General features: G+C 45.8%; 1 protein-coding gene across 4 annotated transcripts in view; it reads right to left on the reverse strand.

Moving 5' to 3' along the window:
* Positions 1–10818: 10818 nt before the first annotated feature.
* The window catches only part of LOC139237985 (cAMP-dependent protein kinase catalytic subunit alpha-like), a 217238-nt gene continuing 202443 nt past the window's right edge, over positions 10819–25613 (reverse strand). For all 4 annotated transcript variants that reach the window (XM_070867358.1, XM_070867357.1, XM_070867359.1 and 1 more), the window contains 4 exons: positions 23297–23392; positions 21224–21346; positions 13158–13322; positions 10819–11332 (listed from right to left, as the gene is read on the reverse strand). In XM_070867358.1, coding sequence (XP_070723459.1) covers positions 11207–11332; positions 13158–13322; positions 21224–21346; positions 23297–23392 — 510 coding nt within the window. In that variant the 3' untranslated portion in view covers positions 10819–11206. The remainder of the gene's footprint in view (positions 11333–13157; positions 13323–21223; positions 21347–23296; positions 23393–25613) is intronic.

Consider the following 25613-nt stretch of genomic DNA (forward strand, 5'->3'; position numbering starts at 1 on the left):
GGACACGGGCAGCCGAGTTTTGGATCACCTCAAGTTTATGAATGTGGGAGGCCAGCCAGGAGTGCATTGGATTAGTCGAGTTTAGAGGTAACAAAAGTATGGATGGGGGCTTTAGCAGTGGATGAGCTGAGGCAGGGGTGGAGACGGGCGATGTTACGGAGGTGGGAATAGGCGGGCTTAGTTATGCTGCGGACCATCGCTCATCTCTGGTTTACACCTTTGAGGTGCACACTTATATTTGCAATAAATGTGATAAAGCTTACAAGCTGTCATTTTGTGAGGCTTTCTTCCCACCTTGCTTGCATCTGCTGTCTCTTTTCCGGGAGGCTAAGACAATAATAGTGGCTGTGGCAGGACTTGCAATCCCTTCTTTTAGAGGAGTGGTCAACCTATGAACAGCCATTGATTGCTCAGCTAACACCTACTGATCCACAATGCAACATATCAGGCCGCTGACAATCCAAACTAAGTTAAAGTGCTCGCTGCATTATTCAGCATTGGCGTTGTCTTACCCCAGTCAGCACAATCTCAGCACAGAAATAAGATATTACACCCAAGGGAAAGGCGGCGAGGGATACAGTTGCTTTAAATCCTAGGCCATGTCGTTGGCCAATTACCACTCAGTTTCACATCTGGAACACATCTGTAGCTCTTTCCAACTGCAGGCAGAAAATTCCTATGTACTAACAAGATGCTGTGTGCTTGAACGTTAAGCCCCAGCACTTTGAGTTTAGCGTGTAAGGGAATCGAGGGGTAAGGAAGGACGTGGCCCCTGTAAGGCCAATACCTGTGGTGAGCTATGCAACATTCTTTTTCACCTGCTGGCCTCCCAACGCAAGCTGGATAACTGGCAAACCGACACCGAGACTTTGGCGGACAGGTAAAGGCGACCAAGCCAGTTGTCCCTCCACTTAAACAAGGCTCAATAAAGTCGAACTTCTTTCCTGAAGCGCCTTTTATCTGACTCACCGATGGATTAGAGTGAAAACTGTTCACTTTTCTGGGTCCTCTTGTGTCAATCTGTCCTTTGCCTGAATCATGCTTGGGCAGGCTACTGAGAATCACTCGTATTTGCATTAAAACTCTCGTTGCTGCCTCCAATTGTCAAGACACACTGTAACCTGTTTTTCCAAACACCTTTTGCCATGTAAAAGAACTAATAATGGGGTTCAGAGGGATACTCAGAAATCCTCATCTTAAGCAGCACAAAGAGTAATTTGGGAAACGCGGCAGCCATTTTGCGCACCGCAAGCTCCCACAAACAGCAGTGTGATAATAACCAGATCACCTGTTTTAGTGGTGTTGGTTGAGGCATAAGCATTGGCCAGGACACTGGGGATAACTCCACCTGCTCTTCGAAATAGTGCCATGTGATATTTTAACATCTGCCTGAGAGCAGACAGGCTCAGGGTTTAACGTCACATCTGAAAGACAGCACCTCCGACAGTACAACACTCCCTCAGCACTGCACTGGACCGAGTCAGCCTAGATTTTGTGTTCAAGTCTCTGGAGTGGGACGTTCTCTGATCAGACTTGGGGTCATCCTGGTCACCACTCTCCGAACCCATTCTACTGTATCCTTGTCTTCTTTCAGGTAGGGTGACCAAAACTGCATCCATATTCCAGAATTGGCCTCACTATTTACCACACGTTAGTATAACTTGCTGAACTTGTCATGATTGTAACCCATTGCTCTTAAGATCCACCCAGCACCTGAACTGCCTGACGAATGAGACGGACCAGAAACTTGCAGCACATGATCAATGGTTTTCCTTTTTAGCCTTGGCCAGTTGACGTCTGCCGCGTCTCAGGCTACCTACATAATTGGTCAAAGTGTCTTACGCAGTGTCCTTTCTACTCATTACCTGCCCATACAGCAAATGTGTAATCAGCAAATGTAATTTTACCACTGACTCCCTGTTTAGTATTATTCACAAATACTGTAGTCAGGGGTTGCAGATCAGATCCCTGTGGAACTCCATTGCTTACTTTTCTCTCAATCTTTTCTTCCATTCACAAGTACGCTCTGTCTTCTGTTGCTAAACCCATTCTTAATCTGCCTAAACAATGTCACATTTTCTATCAGCCTTACCCTTCACTACTAGTCTCACTTGGGGAACTTTGTTGGATGAGGAGAATGTTTTTTACGGAACAAGTCATGATCTGGAACGCGTTGGCTGAAAGGGCTGGTCGAAGCAGATTTAATTGTAACTTTCAAAAAGGAATTGGATAAATACTTGAAAAAAAATGTTTCAGGGGTATGTGGAAGGAGTGAAGGTGTGTGACTAATTGCACAGCTCTTTCAAAGACACAGGCACGATGGACCGAGTGGCCGCCTTCTGTGCTGTAAGATTCTATGAATTCCTTTTTAAAAATCTAAGTAAACTACATCTACTCACACCCAAGCTTAGCTGTCTTGAGAATGAATTCATGTAGGTTTGTAAGGCAGAGGGAGAGTGAGGTCCATAAAAGGGCGGCAGTCAGGAGAGCAGGTTCTGATTCAAAAGGCAAAAAAGTAGAAAGAAATCGAGTGTGACGTCATAGCCAAGCGGGTAAGTGATTGGCTGGTCGATTGGTGAGTACTTTTTCTTTTTTCTTTATCTTTTTCTTTTCTTATCAGTAAGAAACCTTTGGCGTTGTTGCCAATTAGGTTAATTTAAGGGTTAAGTCATGGCAGGAGAGCCCAGACCCGTGTCATGCTCTTCCTGTGCTATGTGGGAAATCAAGAACGCTCCCAGTGTCCCTGACAATTACATGTGCAGGAAGTGTATCCAGCTGCAGCTCCTGACAGACCGCATTGCGGCACTGGAGCTGCGGATGGATTCACTGTGGAGCATCCACGATGCTGAGGATGTCGTGAATAGCACGTTTAGTGAGTTGGTCACACCGCAGGTAAAGGTTACACAGTCAGAAAGGGAATGGTGACCATCAGGAAGAGCAAGGGAAGGTAGGTAGTGCAGGGGTCCCCTGCGGTCACCTCCCTCCAAAACAGATTTACCGTTTTGGGTACTGTTGGGGGAGATGACTCATCAGGGGAAGGCAGCAGCAGCCAAGTCCATGGCACCATGGGTGGCTCTGCTGCACAGGAGGGCAGGAAAGAGTGGGAGAGCTATAGTGATAGAGAATTCCTGAGATTGCTACCTTTGAGGTCCTACTTTTTAATTTAACTCCTAGCTCCCTAATTTCAGCTTATAGGACCTCATCCCATTTTTTTACCTATATCATTGCTACCTATATATACCACGACAGCTGGCTGTCCCCCTCCAGAATGCGCTGCAGCCACTCCCAGACATCCTTGACCCTTGCACCAGGGAGGCAACATACCATCCTGGAGTCTCGTTTGCGACCGCAGAAACACCTGGATATTGAGTTCCCAGCCCTGATCATCCTGGAGCCACGTCTCTGTAATCCCAATCACATCATATTTGTTAACATCTATTTGCAGAGTTAATTCATCCACCTTATTACGGATACTCCTTGCATTAAGACACAAAGCCTTCAGGCTTGTTTTTTTTAACTCCCTTTGTCCTTTTAGAATTTTGCTGTACAGTGGCCCTTTTTGTTCTTTGCCTTGTGTTTCTCTGCCCTCCACTTTTCCTCATCTCCTTTCTGTCTTTTGCTTTTGTCTCCTTTTTGTTTCCCTCTGTCTCCCTGCATTGGTTCCCAATATGGTAGAATTCTTCATTAAGATGAAGAGTGACACAGTTAATTCAGAGACTAGGGTCCTGAACTTAAAGAAAGGAAACTTTGATGGGTATGAAATGTGAATTGGCTAGGATAGACTGGAGAATGATACTTAAAGGGTTGACGGTGGATAGGCAATGGCAGACATTTAAAGATCACATGGATGAACTACAATAATTGTACATCCCTGTGTGGCGTAAGAATAAAAAAGGGAAGGTGGCTCAACGTGGCTAACAAGGGAAATTAGGGAAAGTGTTAAATCCAAGGAAGAGGCATATAAATTGGCCAGAAAAAGCAGCAAACCTGAGGACTGGGAGAAATTTAGAATTCAGCAAAGGAGGGTTTAATTAGGAGGGGGAAAATAGAGTATGAGAGTAAGCTTGCAGGAAACATAAAAACTGACTGCAAAAGCTTCTATAGATATGTGAAGAGAAAAAGATTAGTGAAGACTAATGTAGGTCCCTTGCAGTCAGAATCAGGTGAATTCATAATGGGTAACAAGGAAATGGCAGCCCAATTGAACAAATACTTTGGTTCTGTCTTCACTAAGGAAGACACGAATAACCTCCCGAAAATACTAGGGGACCAAGGGTCGCGAGAAGGGGGAACTGAGGGAAATCCTTATTAGTCAGGAAATGGTGTTAGGGAAATTGAAGGGGCTGAAGGCTGATAAATCCCCAGGGCCTGATAGTCTGCATCTCAGAGTACTTAAGGAAGTGGCCCTAGAAATAGTAGATACATTGGTGGTCATTTTCCAACATTCCATGGACTCTGGTTCAGTTCCTATGGATTGAAGGGTAGCTAATGTAACCCCACTTTTTGAAAGAGGAGGGAGAGAAAACATGGAATTATAAACCAGTTAACCTGACATCAGCGGTGGGGAAAATGCTGGAATCAATTATTAAAGATGTAATAGCAGCACATTTGGAAAGCAGTGACAGGATCAGTCCAAGTCAGCATGGATTTATGATAGGGAGATCATGCTTGACAAATCTGGAGTTTTTTGAGGATGTAACTAGTAGAGTGGATAAGGGGGACAGTCTCAGGATAAGGGGTCGGCCATTTAAGACAGAGATGAGGAGGAATTTCTTCACTCAGAGCGTTGTGAATCTTTGGAATTCTCTGCCCCCAGAGGGCAGTGGACGCTGAGTCTCTGAATATATTCAAGGCTGAGATAGATAGATTTTTGGAGTCTAGGAGAATCAAGGGATATGGAGATCGGGCAGGAAAATAGAATTGAGGTCGATGATCAGCCATGATCTTATTGAATGGCGGAGCAGGCTTGAGGGGCCGTATGGCCTACTCCTATTTCTTATAACAATCTTTATTAATTTCTATATGTCTATATTACTTAGCTGGAATTTGTCTACAATCTTTCTTTTAAGAATCCATTCAATATATCTGCTGTATCCACACCCAGTTTATCCCTAGGTGTTAGCCTTGGCTCAGGGGCAGTACGCTTGCCTCGGAGTTAGAAGTATGTAGGTTCAAGTTCCAATCCAGAGAGTTAAGCACTTAGGCTGGTACTTCAGTGTAGTACTGAGGGAGTGCTGCACTGTTGGAGGTGCCATCTTGCAGATGAGACCAACATCTCTGACTCATCAATGATTGTCTAGTCATTTATCTCATTGCTATTTGTGGGAGCTTGCTGTGCGTACATTGCAAAAGTGACACTTCAAAAGTATTTCATTGGCAGTAAAGTGCTTTGGGACATCTTGAGTTTGTGAAAGGTGCTATAGACACACAAGAGACTTCTTTGCAAGATTGAAGTCTCTGGCATTGATGGTAATATATTGAGCTGAATTGAGAACTGGCTGGAAGGATGTAGGCAGAAGGTAGTTATGGATGGATTTGGTTCTGTTTGGAGACCGGTCACCAGTGGTCACAAGGATCGGCGTTGGGACCTTTGCTGTTTACTATTTTTATTTATGATCTAAACATAGATGTTGAGTGCATGATCTGTAAGTTTGTGGATGATATGCGGATCTGTGCGAGAGTGAAGGCGGCAGAGGATGCTCGACTACTACAGGCAGATGTAAATGCACTGGGGAATTGGGCTCGTGACTGGCAAATAATGTTTAACTTCGAAAACTGCAGTGTTACGCATGTGGGTGGGGTGAATGCTGATCATACATACACCCTTCAGAGAAAAGTGCTAAAACTGCAGAGAAGGAAATCTGGGCGTTCTGGTGCATAGATCTCTAAAGGTTCATGACCAAGGTCGTGAAGCGATAGCTAGAGCGAATAGGGTGAAAGGGACAATTGACTATAAGACAATGCATGCTATTTTGTCCTTGTACAAGACCTTGGTTTGGCCTCAGGTTAGAATATGATATCCAGTTTTACTCTCCTCACATGGAGGGTGATATTGAGGCTTTGAAAAGGGTGCAGAGGGCCACCAGAGTAATCCACAGTTTGAAGCATCTTAGTTATCAAAGAGCTGGGACTCTACACTTTAGAGAAGTGTAGACTTAGAGGTGATTTAATCGAGATTTATAAGATGATGCAGTGAATAGATTACATCTGTATAGGCTGCTTGTTTCAACTACATAGGTGAGGTTGGACCATGGGTTAAAATGTCAAGGCCAGATGTTAGGAGGTGGTTCTTTGCTCAGAATAGTAAACATTTGGAACAGGCTGCCGGCTCGTGTGTTGGACGTGGGCTCGCTGAATTCCTTCAAGCGAGAGCTGGACCCATTTGTGGGTGGGGCAGAGATCACTTCAACAACAACTTGTATTTATATAGCGCCTTTAATGTAGTAAAACATCCCAAAGCACTTCACAGCTGTGTTATAAGACAAAATAAATAAATTTGACACCGAGCCACATAAGAAATTACAGCGGATGACCAAAAGCTTGGTCAAAGAGGTAGGTTTTAAGGAGCGTCTTAGAGGAGGAAAGAGAGGTAGAGAGGCGGAGAGGTTTAGGGGAGGGAGTTCCAGAGCTTGGAGCCCAGGCAGCTGGAGGCACAGCCACCAATGGTTGGGCGATTATAATCAGGAATGTTCAAGAGGGCAGAATTAGAGGAGAGCAGATATCTCGGGGGGGGGGGGGGGGGGGAGATTACAGAGATAGGGAGGGGCGAGGCCATGGAGGGATTTGTAAACACGGATGAGAATTTTGAAATCGAGCCATTGATTAACTGGGAGCCAATGTAAGTCAGCGAGCACAGGGGGTGATGGGTGAGCGGGACTTCAGATGAAAGGTAGGTGCTGTCTGACATTAATCAGGCCCAGAGTGATCGCCTGGACTAGTTTCGATCACCTAAGGGAGTTGGAGAAGAATTTCCCAGATTTTTCCCCTAAGTGGCCTGGGTTTTGCGATGTTTTTTTCGCCTCTCCTAGAGGATCGCATGGTTTCGGGTAAGGTGGGGAGTGTACATAGTGAGGTACAAGTTGTATGGGACAGGCTGGATGATCCAAGGCGACCTTTTCCTGTCCCATCATTATTTGTAAGTACTTCATTCTTCCCTACTCACTTCTATTCACAATGTTTCAACTGCTTGTGGCTACATCCACCCTTTTTTGAAGCTGCTAAATCATTCTTGATGTATAATACAACTTCCTCACCTCTCTCTGTAGGTCTGTTGTTGCAACATGCGGTATCCGTGACCTCAGGAAACATCTACCCTTTCATATCCTCTTAGTTTTACTGCACTCCCCTTTCAGTCACGTTTCCAAGTATTGTCCATATTCTCATTAGTTGCATACATATCCAAGTGCCGATTGCAGTACTGACCCGAGAGACACGACCCAAATCACTTCCAATGTGGCTACATTCGCGGCAACTGAAGTCTGTGTTTCCAAGGGCAATCTCTCTTGCAGCATAGTTGATCAATGTCATTGGAGTGCTCGTCACGTGCTTGGTTCTGGGTCAGTTGAAGCAAGACCTGTTGATAAAACTCTTACATTTACATGAAAAATTACAGACAGGAAAAGACCCTTTGGTCCATTGAGCCTGTCCCACACAATTGCGATACCGTGTGGATCACAACATATACACTCCACCCCACCCAAACCATGTGGTCTCCTGGGAGATGCAAAAACACAGATAAATAACCCAAACCAACTTGGGGGGAAAAAATCTGGGAAATTCTTCTCTGACCCATCTGGGCTAGTTCAGGAGATCACTCTGGCCATTAAAATCCCTTCTTTAAGAGGTAATTTTCACCACAGCCAGAAACAAGTCCATCTTTTGCTTGAAGGAATTCAGCGAGTCTGCATCCACCACGAGAGGGCAGCCTGTCCCAGAGGTCTATCATTCTCTGGGAAAAGAACCACTTCCTGACATCTTGGATCGAGCCTTATACAACTTAAATTTGTGACCCCTGGCCCTGCCTAACCTATTTAACTGAGATAAACTGTCAGCTGGAACACCGTCTATTCCCTTCATTATCTTATAAACCTCAATCATATTCCTCCTAAGTCTACGCTACTCTAAGGTAATTTATGAATGTTATTTGGGGGTGTGGGGGGGGAAAGAGAAGGAAGATAGCTTTAGCTCTTAAAGACTTTAGACACCACTTCACAGGACACAAATGTAGGTACAACACATTGCCCAACCCATCTTGGTTGGTTAGCCCCGTACTCTCACCAGCGACCGCTCTCGGTTTTGGAACTGGAAGGATATTTCTTTATCATGGTACTCAGACCTCTGAGACTTGTTGCCAGGGTAACCTTCCTTAAGATGCAATAGTCACGTCAAGCCAAGCTGTCCGTCAGAGCTTCGTACAAACACCACACTTTTGGAAGTAATATGGTGATGGAAGACAGATGTTGAGAACATTCTTCTCAGGGAAGGCCCATGAATTCTGGTGGAAATCTTGATGCCAGCGTGAACTAGAGGCCACAAATTCACTCCCGGCAACCAACCACATGCAAGGCCAGCAGATTGAAGCAAGTGGACTTTTACAAAAGTCAAACTTTCCAAGACATGTAAAACCTAACATAATAATGCAGAAAATACAACTTTTAGCGATGTCCTTTCTCTGCTAAGGAACTGCGAGCTTCATCGCAAGTTAAGCACAGCTTAACTATGCTCTAGAATAAGTCTATCAGCATGCATTAAGATTTAAAGGAACCTCCCTCCTTCTCTCCCACACCCCTCCCCATCTTATTTATATGTGGAGATTCATGAGCTGAATTTCTAAGGGAGCTTCAGATAAAGATATTTATTCTCTCCAACTGTTCCTGACAGATTGCATTTTCAGATCTGCTTATCTCTCATTTACACCCTTTGCACCTTCAGCTCATTCTTTCGATTTGCATACTTCAGTTTTGATCGCCTGGATGGGTCGGAGAGGAACTTTCCCAGATTTTTTTCCCCCCAATTGGCCTGGGTTTTTAATCTGGTTTTTGCCTCTCCAGGAGATCACATGGTTTTGGTTGGGGTGGAATGTAGAATGTTTTAGTGTAGGGGGTGTCACAGTTATGTGGGGCGGACTTGGTGCGGGTGCTCCTTACCTTTCCGGCATTGTTCATGGGTTTATATGTAACCTTCAGGGCTGCTGACCGAGGGGCGTGTGGCTCTTTGTCGGTCGGCGCGGACACAATGGGCCGAAACGGCCTCCTTCCGCGCTGTAAATTTCTATGTTTTCAAGCCTTCAGCAGGGTACAGAGCGCAGAATTTAGAGCCACACCACTGTCCAAAGTCGACGAACGGTGCGATTTGCCTGTGGACTGCGATGGAGTCAATTCTCCTCTGAAAGAGGCTCCGATGCTTGACCCATGAAACGGATAAAACAGAGGGCCATTGTCTTGGCATTGAGATCGGAGGGAGATGAAAGTCATCTACATATAGAGGGGCGATGGATGGAATGGGCTTGATGAGCCAAATGCCTTTTTGTTACTTGGGACTTACATGGGTCTTGTACATGGATTCGAATTGGATGGGTTTTTGCTCATTACTACCCTCAAAGAACTTGCATTCATATAGCGGCTTTTACGATCTAAGGAAGTCAAAAAGCACTTTACAGTCAATGATGTAATTTTTTGAAGTGTGGTCACTGTTGTGATGTAGGAAACGCAGCGTTCAATTTGCCCACAAGGTCCCACAAACAGCAATGTGATAATGAACAGGTAAACTGTTTAGTAACGTTGGTTGAAGGATAAATATTGGCCAGGACACTGAGGAGAACTCCCCTAATCTTCTTCGAAATAGTGCCATGGGAGCTTTTACCTCCACCAGTGGACTCACAGAATCTGTAATAGTACAAAGCAAGCACTTTAACCTCGACATTATTGATTAAACATGAAATCCATATTATTAGTACAGTATGCATTGTGGTTAATACTATATTGCTACATCACCCAACCAATGATCTGCCGGTTCAATGCGAGACTCTAAGGGTAGGATTTTTGGCTTCGTGTCGCCTCAGTTTGCGCCCCAGATGCACGGCAATGAGCTCTTCCGGGCGGGCAGCCGGCTTCCAGCGCCCTGCGCGGGACTTTCGGAGCTGGTTTCGGCAGGGCGCGGAGTGTTACCGCCCGGAATAGACGAGCTGGTGTACAACGCGCCCCTGGTTGCTCGATTTTAGGCTCACGCCCGATCCGTAGCGCTCCGCAGCGCGCCCTGCTGGGAACGCCTGTGAAAACAGGCGTTCCGACCTATGGCGGCCGCAGTGAGGTAAGTAATGTCCACCTCAGGTAAGTGGGATTGCTTTTTTATTAAATTTTTTTGCGATTTATGTTGCGGTGGTGCGAGTTATTTATTGGGAATATGTTTGGTGTTTTTTTCCCCCCAAGTTTTTTTTTCTCTCAGAGGGCCCAGAGGCCGGCTGTTTAGCTCAGAGAGATGTGCAATGCTTCCCTTAGCACTCTGTCCCATACTCAGGGCCCAGCTGCCCAATTTTGCCAACTGAGGGGCAGACTTTACCGCCCCGCTGCCATTACCGCCTTGAAATGAGCAAAGCCAAAAATCCAGCCCTAGTGTTAAACACTGAACCTCATCATTTACCAGACTTGAGTGCATGCGTGTGGGAAGCACAGATAGTGCACACAAATCAACGCTTCTGTGCACGATCATCTCTCAGGTTGCTCGAAAACAGTGACCCTGGCTTGCAAGAAGTTGCAGCTCTCAATTTCAGCTACTCTGCGGTCAGTTCAGCCACGGAAAAGTAGTCCCTTCAGTCGGAAATACATTTTAGAAAAAAAAAACTAAAGGGCTTTAATATATAAGTAAAATATCTTTTAAAACACAGAACATATATAACATTCAGACACAATGAGATACAAACGCTTATTGGAAGGCGGCAAAAAATAAAGGAGAGAAGTTTAGTGTGTCGTTGGGAGCAGTGACTATCTGGAGCACCTCAGGATTTGCAGGAGCAGTCTGTGTATGGGAAAGAGGGCCAGGCCCTTCTAAGTCATGGCAAGATAGTACTCCACCTGGTGGAATGCACAGACTTCACTCAAGTTTTCAGTAAATACAACAGTTTGGGCTCCCATCCAAACAGTGCCTCTTTTCCTTTCCGGCCGAGTATTAAGTTTCCCAGTCACATCACAGCTTCATCTCGTTCCGTTCTCTAGAAGTCAGCAAATTCTTTAGAATATTTCTCTGTGAGAGATATGCGGATCGCCTCCTCCTCATACTCGTCAAAGTTGCTGGTGTCACCGGGGCCTTTCATCTTGGGTTTAAAAGGAGGTTCCTCCTGAGGAAAGGAACAGAAACTAAATGTTAATTGTATTTTCTACCAGTGCCATTCTCTCAAACGACCCCACAACACTCCGACATATCGCACTCCACTCTCGGTGACACGGCACAGCAAACGTTCCTCATCTGACAGCCTAAATAATTGCACTGAACTATTGCCCGCCCCCCCAACATACCAATGCCAAGATGCACCACTGTGTCACAAGATGCACTCCAAAACCCAGTGATACGACACACGTCACGCACACTTCACATTACAGTCCTGAATATAAACATTACTTGCTCAGCCCTTGCAATACAGGAATGTATTGACACCCACTTCCTGTACCTTGTACCAAACAAAAAGTTAGTCCTTCAGAGTGCAAATGTGGCATTGGATGCCTCTGAGTAATGAATCTAAACTGTAGGGTAAATATGGCAGAGGTAAACTGCAGATGTGAGCCTGGATTCAGCACGTAAAGGAGTTTATATTGCGACTGGTTAGAGTGAAGCAGAGGCCCAGTGAATGTTGAGCTAGGTAAATGGAGCGTTCCTGTATGGGGAGAGTGTGCGCATGCGATCAGGCGAAATAAAACCCCCCACCTGTTTTGAAGACTCAAACATGGGAATGAAAAAAAGACTTAGGTTTATATAGTGTCTTTCACGATCACCGGACGTCTCAAAGCGCTTTACAGCCAATGAAGTACTTTAAATTGTAGTCACTGTTGTAATGTAAGAAAGGCGGTAGCCAATTTGTGCACAGCAAGGTCCCACACACAGCAATGTGATAATGACCAAATAATCTGTTTTATTGTTATGTTGATTGAGGGATAAATATTGGCCAGGACAGCAGCTCTTCTTTGAAATAGTGCCATGGGATCTTTTATGTCCACCTGAGGGCAGACGGGGCCTCGGTTTAACGTCTCATCCGAAAGATGGCACCTCTGACAGTGCAGCGCTCCCTCAGCCTAGACTTTTGTGCTCAAGTCCCTGGAGTGGGACTTGAACCCATAACCTTCTGACTCAGCGGCGAGGGTGCTGCACACTGAGCCACAACTGACACATTGGGTTTCCACGTGAGTCAGACGCCCATCTAACCAAAAAGAAATGCTGGAAGCTGGTGTGCATGTGTACAGAGAAAGGAGATGGAGAGCAATGGGTAGGTGGCCAAGGGTAAATAGAGAAACAGATTGTGAGTAGGAGAGATAGTGACGACCTTTGTGTTCTGATTGAACTTGTCACAGAGAGGTGATGAAAGTTTGAAGTCTCTGCTGCTATACACCACCCTGTCTGCAGTAAACAGCTGCACAAAATAATGTCTCTGGGCACCCCACCTCAACAACAACAACATGTATTTATATAGTGCCTTTAATGTACTGAAACATCCCAAGGCTCTGCACAGGAGTGTTACAAAACCAGAAAAAGTGGACACTGAGCCAGATAAGAAGAAATTACAGTCAATGACCAAAAGCTTGGTCAAAGAGGTAGGTTTTAAGGAGTGTCTTCAAGGAGGAAAGAGAGGCGGAGAGGTTTAGGGAGGGAGTTCCAGAGTTTGGGGCCCAGGCAGCTGAAGGCACGACCACAGATGGTTGAGCGATTATAATCAGGGATGCTCAAAAGGCCAGAATTTGAAGAGCGCAGACATCGGTCGGGGGGGCTGGAGGAGATTACAGAGATGGGGAGGGGCGAGGCCATGGAGGGATTTGCAAACACATTTAGAAATCGAGGGTTTGCTTAACTGGGAGCCAATGTAGGTCAGCGAGCGCAGGGGTGATGGGTGAGCGGGACTTGGTGCGAGTTAGGACACGGGGCTACAGGTCCCGACTGGGCTGGAGTCACAGTACCTTTCGTTTGTAGATGGAGATCCAGTCTGTGTTGGCAAACCATTTGTGGTTTTTGATGTCATTGACACCGTTTCGGAGATTCCCAAACCTTTTGGTCAGATCAACCTGCAACAGGTTCCGCAGCAAGTCCTTCAGGTCTGAACTGAAGTGAGATGGAAACCGCACCTGAAACGAAATGTCAGTCTGTTACATGGGCATGTCCCGGATTCAGGTTAGCACTCAGGCTAAGAAGAGTGAAAATGATCTTAAGGGTAGACTTTCCGACAGGGCAACCTACAGTGAGCTACTGTGAATTCAATGGATAGAAAATCATGTGCAACCTGGCAGTGACTTTCTGATACTTGCTTATGGTGGGCGGGGCATCTCATTGTGGCTGTGGGCTCAGAAAATATCTTTAGCATGAACATTAAACTCTGGCTGTTTGGGCTTGGTGCTGCTACAGTGCATCACTGAGCTCTGTACATGACCTTGCAAGTAAAGACTTGCATTTATGTAGCCTTTAATGACCACCGGACGTCTCAAAGCGCTTTACAGCCAATGAAGCACTTTTGGAGTGCAGTCATTGTTGTAATGTGGGAAACGCGGCAGCCAATTTGCACACAGCAAGCTCCCACACTCAGCAATGTGATAATGACCAGCTAATCTGTTTTTTTGTTATGTTGATTGAGGGATAAATATTGGCCAGGACATCGGGGATAACGCCCCCCACACACACTTTTTCGAAATAGTGCCATGGGATCTTTTATGTCCACTTGAGAGAGCAAGTATTGAACATCTGATCCGAAAGGCGGCACCTCCGACAGTGCAGCACTCCCTCAGCAGTGCACTGGAGTGTCAGCCGAGATTTTTTTGTGCTCAAGTCCCTGGAGTGGGACTTGAACCCACAACCTACTGACTCAGAGGCGAGTGTGCTGCCCACTGAGCCTCTGCTGACACTACCTTACCCAAGTGCAGCACACAGGAGTAACAGTGCAGGGATTGAGTTTCCAAACTGGTTGTGATTTATAATTTTGGGGCAGTCAGATGATCTAATCCCAGGCCTCTGCCAACTGATTAGCGGACACGAGGGCAAAGGATTTCATTTTATCCCTGGTCCTGTCCCTGAGACAGTTTTATTTCACAGAAACAACTCTCCATTAACGGCATCTTGGGAGGACGGGGAGACATCCTTCATAGAATGATACAGCATAGAAGGAGGGCATTTGGCCTATCGTGCCTGTGCCGGCCCTTTGAAAGAGCTATCCAATTAGTCCCACTCCCCCGCTTTTCCCCCATAGCCCTGCAAAGTTTTCCACTTCAAGTATTTATTTATCCAATTCCCTTTTGAAAGTTATTATTGAATTTTCTTCCACTGCCCTTTCAGGCAGCGCGTTCCCGCTCAATAAATCCTTCTGCTTTATCGAGCATCACATTGGTGCATCAATCCTCAGAGATGGCTGATTCTAAAGGCTGCTGATTAATGGGTCATAGTGTTGCATTTAACGGCGAGTCAGAAGCTGTCAACTGATGTCAACCTGGAACTAGACCGAGACTGGCTGACATTTTGAATGCATTAAGTCTGTGCCAGATTCTTTGCGTTGTAACAGCTGTTAGCATAGACTACCTAGGAGATGGTAACGGTGCCTGGTGGGTCTGGTCTACTTGACTGAATTCCTTTTGGTGAGATTTTCTGCCCATCAAATTGCTGGTGACACTTCCTTTCTTAGTTTTGCTCCTCAGTGTCATCATCAAGCATTCCAAAGTAAATTACAGTACAAATCTGGTTAGATGCAGGGTAAAGTTCCCTCTAGATTGCATCAAGGTGCTTTACAGAATACTTACAGCACAGAAACAGACCTTTCGGCTCAAGGCAGTGTCTATGCTCCACACCAGCCTCCTCCTACCCTTCTTCATCTCACCCCATCAACATATTCCTCTATTCCTTTCTCCCTCAAGTATTTATCTAGATTCCCACCTCACACTCAGCTATATTGAAGTCCATTTGAAAATGACATGCCCATTCTGCAAGTTTATTCATGTATTTTGTCACAGTCCTCCTCTGTATTTGGAGTCCGCGAATTTTGAAATTGTACCGATCCTTGTTGAACAGCAGTGGTCCCAGCACCGATCCTTGTGGAACACCACTTCCTACCTTTTGCCAGTCTGATTAATTACCTCTGCTTTCTGTCTTGCAGCCAGCTAGCTAGCCATTCTACTAGTTGTCCCCTGACTCCACGCGTTCTGACCTTTGCCATGAGTCTACTATATGGCACCTTATCGAAGGCCTTTTGGAAATCTAAATATATTACGTCTACTGCCTTACCCTTATGATAGAAAAATAGAAAATAGGTGCAGGAGTAGGCCATTCGGCCCTTCGAGCCTGCGCCACCATTCAATAAGATCATGGCTGATCATTCACCTCAGTACCCCTTTCCTGCTTTCTCTCCATACCCCTTGATCCCTTTAGCCATAAGGGCCGTATCTAACTCCCTCTTGAATATATCCAATGAACTGGCATCAACAACTCTCTTATCCTGTTACTTCTTCAAACAATTCAATAAGGTTGGTTAAACATGGTCTTCCCTTTTGAAATCCATGCTGACTACTCATTATATTTTCAGTTTCTAGATGTTTTTCTATTACATCTTTGAGTAAGGATTCCATTATTTTTCTTAACACTGACGTCAAGCTAATTAGTCTATAGTTCCCTGGACTTGTTCTATGTCTCTTTTTAAATATAAGAATCACATCAGCTGTCCGCCAGTCCTCTGGTACTATTCCCTTTTCTAATGCATTTTTATATATACGCAATAGTGGCTCAGTTATCTCTTCCCTAACCTTTTTCCCCCCTGGCCTTAGTAAGGTACATCCTGTTGCACCAATGTGATATTTCTGTCTCCTAAACCAAACACCCTCATGACTTTTCCAAGCAAGGCTGAGAATGTAATAACAATTGGTGTCAAATTACAGGCAGCTTGTTCTGTGGGCCCAAATACATTACGGGTTGGATTTTCGGCGAAAACGGTAGTGATGTGTGAAAATAACCGTTTACGTTGCGCTTTTAGGCCGAACTTTTGGCCTTTATGTTTATTCGCGGCACAAAACGCGGGTTTCAGAAACTTTAGTTCAGGGTCGTTTGCGCTGCGAGAGAGGCCTTGGGAGGGGGGAAAAAAAAAATTAAAAAAAACATTGCAAAAACATTTACAGAACCCTTCGCTACCAAATCGCTGAAAACAAATTAATAAAAACTTTAACTTATTTTGTTTTCCAGGTTTTCATACTTATTGCTGCTGGCAGGGCTGCACCAACCGGCTTGACCGGTCGGTATTCTGGGCACGGCGTACGGTAACGATGGTAACGCAATCCGCATCGTTACACGTCGGCGCACCTCCCCCTGGAGGTACGTCCCATTGCCGCCGCAAACAACGAGCCCGGGATCGTGCCCAGGCTTTGCGACCGGGTTTTCGCCGCGGAGGGTCAAAACTCTGCGATAACCCGGTTGCAAACCACCCAAAAATCCAGCTCTACGACTGTACAAGCTCATTGCACTCAGGTGAAAGTGAGGAGACTTTCATACTATCAGACCAGCTCCCACAGATAAAAGGACTCTTATCCACTTTACTCAGGCACCATGAGTAAGCTTTTTGAAGAACGTCTCTCATTAGAAAATTCAGCCTTTAACATTCAGTAACATACTTAAGCAAGAAGCAATCCACTGATACAAAGATACGGGAGCACAACTATTTTCCTCTAACAAACCAATTGGCTTGGGCCCAACCAGACGGAGACCCTCTCGGGTGGAAATAATGGCGGTGTAGGATAATGGACATTTGTTGATTAGTAGGTGAAATCTGACAGTCAGAGCAAACTCTGTGGGTAGGTTAAAATGCCCAAATGTATTTGCCTCTGAAGTCCATTTCTTCCAACAAATTGCATTAAAAAAAGGATAAATCTGCATTTCTATACCGCCTTTCACATCTCTAAAACGTCCCAAAGTGCTTCAAATCCAATAAGGTACCTTTGAAGTGTAATGTAGGAAACGCAGCAGCTAATATGTGCACAGCAAGCTCCCACAAACAGAAATGAGATAAATGATCAGTTAACCTATTTTTAATGATAGTGTTAAGGGATAAATATTGGCCAGGACACCAGGAGAACTGGCCTGCTCTTCTTCAAACAACACCATCGAATCTTTTAGCCAACAACTTGTATTTATAGAGCGCCTTTAACGTAGTGAAACGTCCCAAGGTGCTTCTCACAGGAGTGTTATGAGATAAAAATTTGACACCGAGCCGCATAAGGAGAAATTAGGGCAGGTGACCAAAAGCTTGATCAAAGAGGTAGGTTTTAAGGCACATCTTAAAGGAGGAGAGAGGGGTAGGGAAGAGAAGAGGCTTAGGGAGGGTGTTCCAGAGCTTGGGGCACAGGCAACAGAAGGCACGGCCACCAATGGTTGAGCGATTATAATCAGGGATGCTCAAGAGGGCAGAATTAGAGGAGCGTAGATATCTCGGGGGGTTGTGGGGCTGGAGGAGATTAGAGACAGGGAGGGGAGAGGCCACGGAGGGATTTGTAAACAGGGATGATAATTTTGAAATCGAGGCGTTGCTTAACCGGGAGCCAATGTAGGTCAGTGAACACAGAGGGTGATGGGTGAGTGGAACTTGGTGCGAGTTAGGACACGGGCAGCCGAGTTTTGGATCCACCTGAGCAGGCAAATGTGGCCTCAGTTTGATGTCTCATCTGAAAAGCGCCATGCTTGAAATGAAGCACTTCACCAGGGCACACACTTCACTTCATCATAAAAATCTAATATTACTATTCTCCTTCCCTCCATATCATCTGCAATTAGGACACGACCAACAAATTTATCAAAATTTCCTAATCAAAAACAGTGTCAATGTGGCTCAGATGGTAGCATTTTCCAGTTAGAAGTTTCACTCCAGGGCTCGAGTCATCTTTCGCTTAGGCACTTTACAGCCTTCGGGACTCAACATTGAGTTCAACAATTCCCCCCCAATCTTGTGTAATTTTTTCTTTGTCTCCCATGGCAGCTGGTAATTATTCTGCCATTTACACCCTACCTAGACTCATCTCCTTCTAACTTCTGCCATTACCATCTTAAGTCGGCCCATCATTGCTGGGACCCCAACTATTTACAATCTATATTAACGACTTGGAGGAAGGGACTGAATGTAACGTAGCTAAGATTGCCAACGATACAAAGGTGTGAGGAAAAGCAATGTGTGAGGAGGACACACAAAATCTGCAAAAGGACATAGACAGGCTAAGTGAGTGGGCAAACATTTGGCAGATGGAGTATAATGTTGGAAAGTGAGATCATGCACTCTGGCAGAAAAAAAATCAAAGAGCAAGTTATTATTTAAATGGAGGAAGATTGCAAAGTGCTGCAGTACAGTGAGACCTGGGAGTACTTGTGCATGAAACACAAAAGGATAGTATGCAGGTACAGCAAGTGATCAGGAAGGCAAATGGAATCTTGGCCTTTATTGCAAAAGGGGTGGAGTATAAAAGCAGGGTAGTCTTGCTACAACTATATAAGGCATTGGTGAGGCCACACCTGGAATACTACGTGCAGTTTTGGTTTCCATATTTACGAAAGGATACACTTGTTTTGGAGGCAGTTCAGAGAAGGTTCACTAGTTTGATTCCAGAGATGAGGGGGTTGACTTATGAGGAAATCCTCCACTCATTGGAATTCAGACGAAACAATAGAAACGTGTAAGATTATGGGCCCAAGTTTCCACAAGAAAAAAAACGGGCGCCCCTCTCGGTATTCTCCACCTACTTACAGGTCCCCTGGCACTCGGCGCAGTCAGCACGAGCTGTGGGGGGGGCGGAGCCAGGTCCCTGCGCTGAAAACAGTGCCGGGACCTCTGCACATGCGCGCTACAGTCGGCACGCAAGTGCAGTAGCTCCAGGCGCCGAACTGTGTGGGAGGGGTCCGAAGCACGCAGCCTCTAGCCCTGGCTGAGTGGCCTCACTGGGGCTGCGTCAATCAGGCTCCTCCCACGGCCAGCTCCTGCTCACCCCCTCCCCCTCCCCCGCCGACCAGACCCGACCCGACACCCGCTCCCCCCCCTGCCGACCAGACCCGACCCGACACCCGCTCCCCCCCCTGCCGACCAGACCCAATCCGACACCTGCTCCCCCCCACCGACCAGACACCCACCCCCCCGCCGACCAGACCCGACCCGACACCCCCCCACCCCGCGCCGACCCGACACCCGCTCCCCCCCTCCGACCAGACCCAATCCGACACCCGCTCCCCCCCCCCGCCGCCGACCAGACACCCGCTCCCCCCCCCCGCCGACCAGACCCGACCCAACACCCGCTCCCTCCCCCCCGCCGACCAGACCCGACCCGACACCCGCTCCCCCCCGCCCCGATACCCGCTCCCCCCCCCCCGACTAATCCGACCCGCCCTGCGCTCCTGTTCCCCGACCCGCCCCCCCCCTCTCTCTCTCCCCCCCCCGGCTCTCCCTCCCTCCCCCCCCCTCTCTCTCTCTCTCCCTCCCTCCCTCCCCCCTCTCTCTCTCCCTCCCTCCCTCCCCCCCCTCTCTCTCCCTCCCTCCCCCCCGCCTCTCTCTCTCTCTCTCTCCCCTCTCTCCCTCCCTCTCTTGCTCAGCGGCACGAACGGCTGCAGAATTCTCCCTGGCTGAAGCACTTTCACAAAGGTAGGAAGATGGTTTATTTAATCTTTTCTTGGCTTATAAATGTTTATTCAGGTTGGATTTATTTGTATAATATTTGTAGAAGTATAAATAAGGATTTATTGTCGAATTTAATGAGTTCCCTTCCCCCCCCCTCCCCCCCACCTCGTTCTGGACGCCTAATTTGTAACCTGCGCCTGATTTTTTAATGTGTAGAACAGTTTTTTTCAGTTCTACAAAAATCTTCACTGGCTCCATTCTACTTTAGTTTGGAGTACGTTTTCACTGGAAACTTTCAAATCAGGCGTCAGTGGCCGGACAAGCCCCCTTTTGAAGAAAAAATTCTGTTCTAAACTAGAACTGTTCTACCTGACTAGAACTGCAGAAAAAAAAAATGAGGAGAATTGCGATTTCTAAAATAGTCCGTTCTCCACCAGTTGCTCCTAAAAATCAGGCGCGAATCATGTGGAAACTTGGGCCCTATGAGGGGGCTTGACAAGGTGGATGCAGAGAGGGTGTTTCAGCTGATAGGGGAGACTAGAACTAGAGGGCATAATCTTAGAATAAAGGGCTGCCCATTTAAAACTGAGATGAGGAGAAATTTCTTCTCTCAGAAGGTTGTAAATCTGTGGAATTCGCTGCCTCAGAGAGCTGTGGAAGCTGGGGCATTGGATATATTTAAGACAGAAATAGACAGTTTCTTAAACGATAAGGGAATAAAAGGGGTTATGCAGAGCGGGCGGGGAAGTGGAGCTGAGCCATGATTGTATTAAATGGCGGAGCAGGCTCGAGGGGCCGTACGGCCTACTCCTGCTCCTATTTCTTTATGATCTCTAATCTCTCCTGTCTTTCACCCGATCACAGACCTTTCCTTTTGTTCTTTCCTCCCCTCCCCCTTTCAGTGCTCCTTAAGAATCTGTTCATTCCAAACTATTTCCAGTTCTGACGAAGGGTCATCGACCTGAAACGTTAACTCTGTTTCTCTCTCCACAGATGCTGCCTGATTTCCAGCATTTTCTGTTTTTACTGGAGTACTTGATCAAGACCGATACCCCACTGTGGTGCTAACGGAGGGTTACATTGTACCTCAAAGCTCTTCCTGTTCCGGTGATTTGGGTGGATGTTAAGGTTCACATGACACTAAAAAAAGCAGTGTGTGTGTACTGGCCAACATTTCTCCCGCAAACACCACCACTAAAAACAGGTAAACTTGTCAATCAGCTCATTGCTCCTTGTAGGATCTCGCTGGGCTTAAAGTGGTTGCAGCATTTACTTAGATAAAAGAGTGACTATACTTCATCGTATATTGAGATGTTTCTGTGATGTGATGAGGTGCTGCATAAATTCAAACTTCCCCTTATTTTCATTGCACAGGAACAGAACAGCCATGTTCCCATTAGACACGCTGCTTACCTTTCCAGAGACTATTTTCTCATAAATCTGAATAGGCTGGTCTGCAAAAAATGGAGGATACCCAGCAGCCATTTCGTAGATTAGGACCCCTAGCGCCCACCAATCCACAGCTTTGTTATAGCCCTGAAGAAAGAGGAGACACGGATCAGTGAAACAGATGCAATCCCCATCTCTGCGGAGTTAGCTGATCTTAGCTAGGGTAGTTGTTGGGGTGCTACAACCAGCCTCGATGTGATAGCGTAGGGCAAAACAGCCAGAATCGCCAAGATAGCAGTTTGCTATCCAACACAACCCTGCTGGAAGGGCGCAGGTGTGGACATCAGTTGAGAATAGGATTGGACTCAACCGTGATGACCGCCATGGAGGAGATTTTGTCATCGTTCACGCTCACCCATGGATAGTGGGCACACGAAGGAAGTCAGTGTCTGTGGAACATTTCCCAAGCAAGGCGTCAACACTTTTGGGGAAGGAGAAAATCAGTCAAATAAAATGGCAACTCTCTCGTGGAGGCACTGCAGCACCACCACTGGCAGCAAGGTGTAATTACAGCATGTCAAATCTACATAGGCAGTTTACATAGGAATTTATAAAAGGAAATATATATAAAAATAAAGACAAATATCTCACTTCAAAATAAGGACCGAAGTATGTTTGCGCACCTTGGCCCAATTATTCTCCGCCCTCTAACCTCGTGTCATCCGAGGACCACACTTGGTCTTGACTCCCACGCACAATGCCATGGAAAATTGACGAGCGTATTACTAAAATTCTTGCGTAGGGCCTGCAGTTCCTGTCTACCAACTGTAGTTCCTGTTATCATGATTTTTGGTCATGATTTTCATCATTTACCATTTGAAATTGATGTTAATATTTCTCATTCAATTTTGCTATGTCAACAATTACAATAGAACAATCAATCAAATCTCAGTGTCTAAATGATCTTTTAGACATCAGTGGACAGCACCCCCCCACGCAAAGCATATGTGCCCGCTTGAAACTCTGACAGACTTTTGATAACAAATTTGTCTATTATGTTCAACTTAACTACAAATAGCAAGATTAATGCACCACACAATCAAAATTCTGTAACTATGCCGCCCCCATATATCTAACGAAGATATTCTACTACAGGTAGCTATCTGTGTAACTCCTTAGTTGCAGGGGTGCAAAGCAACAATCGATTCTCTCGACTTGCAAACAATGAGATTGCAATTGCAAGGTAACTGGGCACCTCATGCCATGATTATTGTATGTCTAACATGTCAGCACAGTATTGATTTTACTGGTTTCAAAGGAAGCTTTTGGGACTCATCAGGTATATATAGTGATGCGTTGGTACATTATCACTGAAAATCCATGAAACTAGGGGCTAGAAATTCGCCAGCCTAACTCACGTTTTAACGCGTTTTTTTTCCCACGTTAAATGTGCTTTTTGGTCGTTAAAACAAACTTCACAAAATTCTGCCAAGGTTAAGAATGGCGGTTTTGAAATATCACCGAAAAGTGGATTGCTGAGGTACAACGCGAAAAAATATCGCACCGCCTAAATTTGGCCGTTCGGTGAACCCATACTCGGGTGAAAAAAAAACGCACGAGAAAAATAGGAGCTGCAGCCTCAGAAACGTCGGTAAGTAGGAAGACCTGCAAAAAAAGATAAGTTAAAGTTTTTATTTTTTAATTCTTTTGCAGTGATTACTTCGTTAATGTTTTGTGATATTTTTGCAATTTTTTGTGTGTGTTTTCTCCCCTCCCAGGGCGTTGATAGGCCTCGGGCTAAAGTTGGTGAGATTGCGGTTTTCACCGCGAATCCTCGAGCAACGCCGTTTTTTAATGACAGGCGTATTTTGTGGTCAAATTTACCCCGTTATAAAATGTCGAAGTTTTTATTCTTATTGCTTCACAAAAATGACGTTACTTAATGACAGGCCAGGTAATTTCTAGCCCAAGGACATTGGCGACAGCAAATTTTGACAGTAGGTTGGCAGGATGCCATGGGAAAGGTTTATGATGATGATGTGCTGGAAGGAGGTTGAAGAGGCTGCAGTTTGTAGGGAGAAATTGGTTGCTCCTTACCTTGCTGAGGATAATCTCAGGAGCCAGGTATTCTGGAGTTCCACACAGCGTCCAGGTTCTGCCCTTTACCCTCTTGGCAAAGCCAAAATCTGTCACCTAGAACCAGATTTTAAAAGACAAAATACTTTGGTTGTAAGGTGTTTTTTTCTCCTGATTTAACTGCTTTAATCTATTTTTAAAAAAATTATTGGGCCGTAAATTGTGGCTTCTCCGGGTGCGTATGATGCGCCCGAAGAGGCCTCGCAAATGCCGGTTCGATCAAGACGATCAATGTCTTTTGACAGAACGCACGCATCCCCAGGAGAAGGACATTTGCGAGGAAGAGATTTGGGCTATTTGCCCCGCTCCCGCCCAGCAAATGTCCTTCAAACTCTTACGCCTGGTAAAAGCAGGCATTGTTCGCATGCCCGACACAAGACTCCCAAAGCAAGTGCTCTACTCGGAACTCCTGCATGGCAAACGAGCCCCAGGTGGGCAGAGGAAACGTTTCAAGGACACCCTCAAAGCCTCCTTGATAAAATGCAACATCCCCGACACCTGGGAGTCCCTGGCCAAAGTCCGCCCTAAATGGAGCAAGTGCATCCGGGAGGGCACTGATCACCTCGAGTCTCGTCGCCAAGAGCATGCAGAAAGCAAGCGCAGACAGCAGAAGGAGCGTGCGGCAAACCAGACTCCCCACTCACCCTTTCCTTCAACCACCGTCTGTCCCGCCTGTGACAGAGACTATAATTCCCGTATTGGACTGTTCAGTCACCTAAGAAATCACTTTTACAGTGGAAGAAAATCTTCCTCGATTTCGAGGGACTGCCTACTTTTACATGTAAGAGTTTTAAAACATAGAAAAATTACATTTTAGCACTAATTTTTATATTAAAAACCCTGTAAGTTTCTTTTTAACCCCATTAAAAACATTTTTAAAAAGTTATTTCAAAAACATTCAATTTCAATTAATTTTAAGTATGTGAGTTGTTTAATTTATTGTGTTTGTGTTTTGGGGGTATTCTCATTGATACTAATGGGAGCTCGTACAAATGAAGCTCCCATTACTATCAATGAGAATATTACATTGTGATTGGTGGTTCAGGCCCAGTGATCCCAGGTTGCACTTATGTTTCTGGGATGTGAAAGCCCTTACGCTGGGCTGCGCATCTAGGCCTCAGACCGTAAGTATACATTCCTGCAGGATCACCAGGTACTTTCGGAAAAAACATTTCGGTCGGAGGAGTCTACCCGCGGGAAGCTTCCGACCACAATTTTCGGGCCATTGTTTTAAAAATCGGTCAGACCCTCTTGAGTCTTAGTGGGATCTCCTCTTCAAGGAGAAGCACTTGTATGAATCCCTGTAGGATTTGACTTGCCTAGCCTCAGAGTTCCATTGGCCTATACTTCCATAGCACCTCTTTATTCTGCACAAGGTTCACATTTTCTGTTCAACGTTTGTTATCTTATATTTACCCACATTAAGTTCACACCTGCGTCTCCTGAGCCATATCCATTTTATTTGTGCCGATCCCTTTCCTGCCGCGAAGGTTCCTTACATTTGCTAAGTAGACACAATTTTTTGCAATCGACATATATGATTAATGATGAGTCCATCCTCCTCGCCACCCCCCACATGGTTGCTGAACAGCGGAAACACTATTGATTTACCAGTGCCTCCAGCCCAGTCCTTACGACAAACACTGCACAAGAACACAAGGATAAGTAAAACCCATCCATCTTTTGATGCGTACAATCCCCCACCCACCATCCAATTGCCTTTTGTGTAAAGAATGTACAAATCAACCACTACCTCTGCTTACCTTCCTCGACACTATTTCCTGAATTTTACTTTATCAAACGTTTACACCAGTTGACGTGCTCGCACAGGGGAACAGTGGGCTTACTTTGCATCTGTGGCCGTATTAACAGATATAGGTTACTTGTTTTTCAGAACACATTTGACCGAGATCCTCATGCGAGGTTGCCAATGGTGTAGAAGGTGGTGATGCATGGAGAATGGTGTTGGGCAGTAACTATCATACTATGAATTCCACGTAGAGAGAGGTCCTGTGAGAAGGAGGCTGGAAGGAGGACAGTAGGAGTATATTTGAGTTTGTGTGTATGTATTGGCACATACTGCGGAGCCTGGTCTCCAGTCGTCTTGGATCCCCTTGCCTTTGGATCAAGACCTTGCTCCGTTAAGCCCGTGTGGTGGCTGGTGTGCAACGGCCACCCAACATTAAAAGAATTCACACACAGGCATCTTCCACCATTTAAAGTGAGTTCATCAGTCACCTGAGCACTCATTTTTAGTGTGGAAGCAAGTCATCCTCGA

This window comes from Pristiophorus japonicus, chromosome 24, assembly GCF_044704955.1.
Source record: "Pristiophorus japonicus isolate sPriJap1 chromosome 24, sPriJap1.hap1, whole genome shotgun sequence".
Lineage (NCBI taxonomy): Eukaryota > Metazoa > Chordata > Chondrichthyes > Pristiophoridae > Pristiophorus > Pristiophorus japonicus.